Source organism: Triticum dicoccoides, chromosome 5B, assembly GCF_002162155.2.
Source record: "Triticum dicoccoides isolate Atlit2015 ecotype Zavitan chromosome 5B, WEW_v2.0, whole genome shotgun sequence".
In the NCBI taxonomy this organism is placed as follows: Eukaryota; Viridiplantae; Streptophyta; class Magnoliopsida; order Poales; family Poaceae; genus Triticum; species Triticum dicoccoides.
In genome coordinates, this window is record NC_041389.1 from 104,367,411 (window position 1) to 104,375,602 (window position 8,192).

Consider the following 8,192-nt stretch of genomic DNA (forward strand, 5'->3'; position numbering starts at 1 on the left):
CGGCGGATCGGATGAGAGCAAGAAGACCACCAGACTCCATCACCGGCGAGCGGATCATCACCTGGCCCACGGCAATGGCGATAAGGACTTTTCTGTTTGTCATGCACTACTTTTTCGCATCCGATCTGGCGATAGATTCGATCCACGACGGAGAGGGGAATGGGGAATAGAGGTAGATAAGCATGGAAGTTCATACTAGTTCATGCAAGATCTGAACAGAGGTAGATGCAGATGGAGTAGAAGGGGGATTGGGGGTACACAACAGACACTGGCTAAACGCGGCGGCCATCACCAGCGTGCGGAGCGGCGGGTCGAGTGGCTGGCCTTCATCTTCTTGTCCATCGCCGTGTGGGGCGGTGGGTCGCCGTCGCTCTCGGAGGAGTCAAGGTCGATCTGCCAGGTATGACGACCTGGCTTCGGCGCCCTCACTGGCATCTGCACCGGTTCTTCGTCCTCCTTAGGCTCCCCAGCGATGACCGTCGGCAGCACGATTGCCGTATCCCAGTACACTACGGCACAACGGTCATTAGGAGCCCAGTAGTTCTTCTACTTTGACCACCTCTTCCTCTGTTTAGTGTCACTGGAGACGGCCTGATTCATGGCCCAGCGAATGATGTTGACTGCCATCGTGCCATTTGTTGGGTTAGGAATCAGCATCTTCAACTCTTGTGCAGTGGCCCTCATGAGCACTGCATCAGATTCCTTCTGCATGTCAGGCATGGAGCCGAAGTTCAAGCACACCTTCATGGTGTTCTCGAACTTGGTGCAGTCACCAGCCGACCACCCGAGGAAGAAGGCTCTCCAACCAATACCCCAAGGGAAGGGGTTGGCTTTGGAGCTGGAGTTCATGGCGATGGAGAGGAGGAAGGTTGATAGTGAGAGAAGAGAGGGGGTGGGTAAGTAGTGATGGGCAGGGTGAGTAAATATAGGTGCAATGGAGAGGAGGAAGAGTGACAGACATGTCGTTTTAACTACATGCTCTTCAATAAGCCATGAACTCTGTGCTATGCCTAACACCATGAATTGTGTGCAGATCGAGGAAAGCAATGAGATGTGCGCGGAGGTGCTCCCGACCGTTGACAACAAGGGAAAGGAGCCGGTTCATCCAATGCCCGAGGTGGTGCTGCCGCCCACCGTAGAGGAAGATCCACAGTGCCAACGGTTGGCGACGACGAGCGCATTGAGGAGCCCCCCCCCCCCAGCAGCAAGCGCCGCAACTACGACCACTATCATGAGGAGGGTGCCCAACTCACTTCTGCAAGGTCATCCTTGCACCGAAGCTTGAGTGCATTCCCATGCCCCTGGACTTCACCAAGCACTTCGTCGCGATGTCGATGGAGTTCAAGCTGAGGAACAACATCGGCTGCTCCTGGAGGGTGACGGTGAAGCTGATGAACGGCAGGATGGCCCTGGATCAGGGTTGGGCCACCTACGCCGCCGTTCATCAGATCAAGATCGGCTACATGGTGGCGTTCAAGCTCCTGACTCCTGACACCCTCAAGGTCATCATCTTCGACGACGATGGCATTGAGGTGGTCAACAAGTGCGGGAAGCACGACGAAGCCTTCGCCGCTAGGGACTAGGGTCGGGGCACCTCCTTCCTAAGTACATCGAGTCTGCTTTATGGTTTATGCGCTGAACTATTTAAACTATCATTATGATGTCTGGTACTATCGTTATGTTATCTGAATCATGTTGTTAAGTAGTTGATGCTCTGTTTATACTCTACTCTGCTTATGATGTATGGTACATGGTTGTGCCAAAGTGTGCTGGTAACCTCACCAACTAGCCAAAGAGGTTACCACACATCAGGCATTGCATACAACCAAATACCATGTCTAGGTTTGTCCATTAACATACAGGTAACCAAACACCAGGCAGTGTGGTTCAGCCTATGTAAACGAAAAGACATGCAGGCAATTAAACAACTTGCAGCTGGTGTATTTGAGGCTGCATTTGCATAGTCAGGCTGAGCTGTGAAGGCTATGCAATGCAGCTACCATAGACTACTGCAGCCCGTACTGTTCTCGAAGTCCGACCCAGACTTCGGCGTCGCATCCATGGCGATCTTTGCTGGCCTTCTCACCTTCGTCTCCACCCTCCTCGCCCTCGCCCTCCGGCGCCTCCTGCGCCTCTTGCGCCGCCGCGCGCCCGACCCAGCGGCCGCGGCGGGGTTCTTCCACCCGTACACCAACGACGGCGGTGGCGGGGAGCGCGTGCTCTGGTGCGCCGTGCGCGCCGTCCAGGACCTTTGCCCCGACCTCCCCTGCGCCGTCTTCACCGGCGACGCGGACGCGTCCCCCGATGGGCTCGCCGCCCGCGCGCTCGATCGCTTCGGGGTCCGCCTCCTCCGCCCGCCGCAGGTACGGCACGACCCCAATACCCCATCGAGCGCGGTTTCTATCGTAGTAGAAATTGGATCTCGAGAGACGGTCCTAGTCGCAGCTTCTTGGCTTCTTGCAAATTTAGCTCGCTTTAGTTCTGTGATGGATCCTCTCGCCGTTCTGATTTTTATTTTGACAACTGCACTTTACTTCTGTGAACTGAGAAAAATGCAGGCTAGTGTTGTACTGAGTACTCCTTAACTTAATGACATACTACTGCAAGTACATTCAATTGGAACTTAATCAAAGCAAATGTGATGTACTGGCACGAACATAAAAATGTTTGAACTGCATTTTCAGGTTGTTCATTTGAACAAGAGAAAGTGGATCGAAGCAAGCACATATCCGCGCTTCACAATGATAGGGCAAAGTCTTGGCTCAGTATATCTCGCATGGGAGGCTCTTAACAAATTCACTCCGCAGTTCTACTTTGATACAAGTGGCTATGCTTTCACTTATCCACTGGCTTGGCTGTTTGGTTGCAAGGTCCTCTCCTACACTCATTATCCCACGATCAGTTCTGATATGGTCGAACGTGTTAAGCAGCGCAACTCAATGTACAATAACAACTCTCTTATCTCTGGAAGGTATGGGAACAATTTTAGATTCAATTCTTTTGAGTATCGTTAAACAGTGGTGCATTATTGTATCTGGGAGTTTAAAATCTTACTGTGCATGATCAAAAGAATGTCCAAAAACGTGTTACTTAAACATGCATGTTCTCTTGGCCCAATCTATAGTATGGTTAGTGTTCTTGACATATGTTTCTTTCCTCTTATGATATAGTCTGAATTAACAGGATTGTGCATCGACAAAAGAATAATATTCTTTATATTTTCAATAGCATGTATCAATGATATCAACCATGCAAAACTAATTGGATGTTCTTTTGGCTGTAGCATTTGGTTATCTCGACGCAAAGTTCTGTACTAATTGGATGTTCTTTTGGCTGTAGTATTTGGTTATCTCGATGCAAAGTTCTGTACTAACTGGATGTTCTTTTGGCTGTAGCATTTGGTTGTCTCGATGTAAAGTTCTGTACTACACCATATTCAGTTGGTTGTATGGTTTAGTTGGTTCCTGTGCACATCTTGTGATGGTGAATTCCTCATGGACAAGATCCCATATTGTGAATATTTGGGAAGTCCCAGAGCGTACGAAGCGGGTATACCCTCCATGTGATACTTCTGCCCTGCAGGTATGTCCAGATTCCCATCAGTCACGATCAATTATGTGCTGTGATCATGTGGACACGTTATGAATGCAAGTCATCGACTAAAAATACTTCTGTGTTCTTGTTGTTAGGCTAAAATCTAATTACACAAAAAGATTTGGTTTGTACTCACAATAAACATTTGATGAATAAAACAGATGCTCCCCCTGGAAAGATCAACAACACCTCCTATTTTTATATCAGTTGCACAGTTCCGTCCTGAGAAGGTATGTCAACTTACTATTGCAACAAAATCTGTTACAAGATCTTACAGTTCACTCACTAAAGTACCTCTACCCTTTTGCTCTCTGCTCTCCTCAGGCCCATGGTCTTCAGTTGGAGGCATTTGCACTTGCTCTTGAAAGGCTAAATTCAGACTGTCTCAAGCCAAAACTTCAATTTGCTGGCAGTTGCCGGAATAAAGAGGATCTGGAAAGATTACAAAAGCTCAAGGACAGATCTGTGGAGCTTCACATAGATGAGCTTGTAGAGTTCCACCAGGATATCTCTTACAGGTCTTGCTTTCAAAACTAGAGTTAGAAACCACTTTTTCTTTGTCGAGTAATTAACAGATATGTTATTGCATGAAACAGAGACCTGGTACAGCTTCTAGGTGGTGCAATTTGTGGGCTCCATTCAATGACAGATGAGCATTTTGGAATAAGTGTCGTTGAGTACATGGCTGCTGGTGCTATTCCAATTGGTGAGTAACTGAGCAAGTATTGATCTCTGGTTGATGTCCTCAACTTCACTTTCCAAAGGCTGCTTTGCATGCTTTGTACTATAGCTGTTTAGTTTGAAGTTTTGGGTTACGGATTGCAACTATTATAAAAACATTGCATTTTTCTTTGCTGTGAACAACAAATCCCCCTTTGAATGTACTCCATATTGTAATTTTTGGGTGTCAAAGGTAAGGGAAGGATGAATTACTAGAACCATGAACCGAACAATGCTGCACTTGGATCTGATCTGCTGAAATTGATCGTTTCATAACATTGCCTATTTTTTGCAGCCCATAAATCTGCAGGACCAATGATGGATATTGTGCTAGAGGAGGACAGCCGCCAGACAGGGTTTCTGGCCTCCAGGAAGGAAGAATTTGCGGAGGCAATCCTCAAGGTCTTGAGGATGCCGGAGCCAGAGAGGCGAGAAATGGCGGCAGCAGCACGGAAGCGTGCTCAAAGGTTTTCAGAGCAGAAGTTTCACGAAGATTTCACAAACGCGGTTCGCCCAGTTTTATTAGGACGCTCATGACGCTTGCTATAATAGCCCAAAAACATTAACATGTTCTGCATGATGGAGATTCAGAGGTTTGAGTGCATCTGCAAAGTTCTAGCTTGAGCTTTTCCAGATTATCAGTGTTAGTTTTGTGTATCACACACACTGTTGTATAGAGAAGAAGAAAAGAATGATATGATAAACTCTTGACTGTTTCTTTGGCACTATACTAGTACTGCACATTTTGGCCCCAATATCTGAACTTGAGAAATTCAACTCCATGCATGAACACGTTTCTAAAGTTATCTTCATGAAAAAAAATTAGTGTGGAAAGATTCTTGTAAGCCTCATCTGTGCATTCTTTCTGACGCCTGTTGGTGGCCTTGAGGTTGAAGAGTGGTATCCATGGGAAAACTGATGGAAAATTGGTACTCGTACCATGTAGTATGACGAAAGGGGTTAGGACCCCACCCTCTCAACTCCGGCTAAACGTCGGCGGTGGCGGCTCTGGAGGGGATGCAACGGCGACGAAGGCTCTGTTATCTGAATCTCATACGTACTAGTTTCATGTGTAGATGAGTTCTACTTTGAAGCACTACCAGCCGAGGTGCATGCAAGTTCGTTTCTGTTGTTATTACCACTGTTTCTCAAAATAAATTGGTAATTAAGCAAGTGATGGCCAGGGCTTCTCATATGAGCCATCTGCCATGCATGGAGCAAAACGAATTCCACACCAACACAACCTAACTGCAAGTTGCAACCATGGAACACAACAACAAAACTGGTCAGCCTATGCCATGTAGCAGATGGGCGCCAGATCCAGGGAGCTCCACAGCAGCACGTCGCCGTCGCTGCTGACGTTCGCCGCCTCCGGTGACGACGAGCTCGCCGCCTCTGTGAGGCTGCTGCTGCCGCTGCTGCTGCCTGAACACTCCTCTTGCACGTAAGCTTTACCATCCTCCTCCGTGCCATGATCAGCAGCAGCAGCAGCTGCTGATCCCGAGGATTGCTCCGATGCTGGCTGCTGCATCGCCACCCTCTGCTTCTTGCGGCACGCCTCGCGCAGGCCGGAGAGCTGGTCGCGCGCGGCGGAGGCGCCGCCGAGGCGCATCCTAAGGCACTCAGACACACCGCTGAGCGCGTAGAACGATGCGGACACCTTCCTCTCGTAGTCCATCCTCCTCATCGCCTCCTGCACCGCCGTCGCAGGCTCGCCGTCCACGTCGTTAGCCTCCACCGGCGCCGAGCCGCCGAGCTCTGCGGCGACCATCTCGAACGGGGAGCAGAGCCCGGCGTCCTCATCTCCCGCCACCGTCGACTTATCCATGAACTGGAAGTCCAGCTCCTCCTCCTCTTCCGCCTCTTCTTCTTCCTCCACCTCTTCTTCTTCCTCCTCCATTTCTGGCGAGTTGTTGCACTCCTCGCTCAGAAAGTCGTCTACCTGGAAGCAGTACTCGTCGTCACGGCCATGGATGTATGATTCTTGGCACGACGACGTCGACGAGGACATCTGCTTCTGCATCTGCTGCTGCAGCAGTGCAGCCTCTTGCGGCGCCGTGGCGTCGTTGAGGAGGAGCTGCTGGTTGCGGGCCTTGAGGCGGAGGAGGAGGAGGTTGGAGACCTTGGAAGGCAACGCCGGCGCCTGCATCGACAACATAGCCGGCGGCGGCGGCTGCAAGGCGGCGGGCGGCGAGGGGCGGGGCCAGAAGTTGGTGCGGGTGTTGGCGCCACGGAGGAGGCAGGCAGCCTCGTCGTAGGCGCGGGCGGCCTCCTCGGCGGTGTCGAAGGTGCCGAGCCACACGCGGATCTTCTGGATCGTGTCCTTGATCTCCGCCACCCACCGGCCGGACGGCCGCTGCCGCACGCCCACGAACCGCTTCCTACCCCGCTGCTGCTGCCTCGCCGCCGTCGCAGCCGCAACCGTGGACGTCGTCCACGCGTCCGTCGAAGCTAGTGATAGAGGTATGCCGGCGTCGATGTCAGTGTCAGAGACGTCGTCGGAGTCGGATGCCTTGCGCTTCCTCGCCATTGATGGAACCATCGATCCGGCTCGGCGTGGAGTATGGACTGAGGCTGAAAAGAGATGATCAGGTAAGGAGTATATATAGGGAGGAGAGGAAGGAGTGGAGACAAGCGAGGATGAGGAAGATGCCTTTTGTTGCTTGTGTGTGTGCTAGTACTAGTCTAGCTCATTTGTGCATTCTTATAAATTCATAGGAGTATAAGTTTACTATAAGTATTTGTATGCAATCTGTTGCATTTATATTGTTAATGGTGATGAGTTAGTGTCATTGATTGGGAGTACAAAAATTGCATTGCATTGTTTAATTCTTCTGCTTAACATATGGGGGGACAAGGAAATCTACCGAGAGAGATTGGATCTCTAGTTAATTCATGTCTTCATGCTGTGAAAAGCTGTCTTTTGAATCTGCTTAGCTAAGGATGAGGGTGTGGTCGTGTTGGCCTAGTCATTGACAGGATCATATGACTATACATATATGATTTAGTTGGTGTAAAACTAGCTAGGTACACCTAGTCCTCTTGGACTTCAAAGTATGAGTGTATATCTTGCTGGCCTTTTTTGTAGGAGTGTATTGCTGCATGGATACTAAATATGGTATGAGAGCCAAGAAATTTCGAGTTCAAGACCTCTTTGATTCCTCATCGGGCTAAACTTCTGTGTGGAATGATTTATATATGCAAGAAAAAAAGATGATTAAACCACTATACTAAGGCTCAAAGTTTGTATAGGGTAGACCTAAGCATGGGCAGCTCGGCTCAGCGGGTTGGCCCAAAGCCCGCCCGTTGAGCTCCAATTTTTACACCGCCCAAAAGCCTAAAATTCTTCAAAAAACATATGGTGTTTAAAAAATAGAAGCAATGTTTTTTTTACTAAAAATCATTTCGTAGTACCGAAGTAATATAATTATATTTCTTGTCCCTCCGGTCAGATGGGATTGGTCTGCATTTTCAGGTTGTTCCCACTCGGCCTAAGAAAATGATTCAGGCCGGTCTAGTATGACGAGGGAGGGGTGACCTACAGGGTCAAAATGCCAGCGTAGGCTATCTTCGTACTACCCGTCCTACCACATCCTCCTCGCGTCGCTCATTAACACCACCTTGCCATGCATGTTCCCTCCATGCTACTTAGCCGAGGTAGAGGCGAAGCCATCCGATAGCGATGACCCCTTCCCCACATTTCATTCCAACACGTGAATTCTGGTGGTATGGTGCTTCCCCTTAACTATGCTTCATATCTTATTTAGTTCCCTCCTGTCTCACCATGACGTGGCTAGATCAATCATTCCTCGTGCGATCAGAATTGAAAGTCGTCCATAATCGAGCATTTTGACATGGTCGGATTGCTATTGATATTA

General features: G+C 49.4%; 2 protein-coding genes across 2 annotated transcripts; one reads left to right on the forward strand and one right to left on the reverse strand.

The window, feature by feature from the left end:
* The first annotated feature begins 1,987 nt into the window (after window positions 1-1,987).
* Window positions 1,988-5,071, forward strand: LOC119307630 (GDP-Man:Man(3)GlcNAc(2)-PP-Dol alpha-1,2-mannosyltransferase-like). The gene is made up of 7 exons (XM_037583701.1): window positions 1,988-2,363; window positions 2,685-2,971; window positions 3,396-3,582; window positions 3,756-3,824; window positions 3,919-4,112; window positions 4,191-4,300; window positions 4,610-5,071. The coding sequence occupies exons 1-7, from the start codon at window positions 2,061-2,063 to the stop codon at window positions 4,849-4,851; spliced, it is 1,392 nt and encodes a 463-aa protein (XP_037439598.1). The 5' UTR covers window positions 1,988-2,060; the 3' UTR covers window positions 4,852-5,071.
* Window positions 5,072-5,605: 534 nt separating this feature from the next.
* Window positions 5,606-6,848, reverse strand: LOC119305249 (ethylene-responsive transcription factor ERN1-like). The gene has a single exon (XM_037581820.1). It carries the CDS (start codon window positions 6,842-6,844, stop codon window positions 5,606-5,608), a length of 1,239 nt encoding a protein of 412 aa, XP_037437717.1. The 5' UTR covers window positions 6,845-6,848.
* Window positions 6,849-8,192: the final 1,344 nt, after the last annotated feature.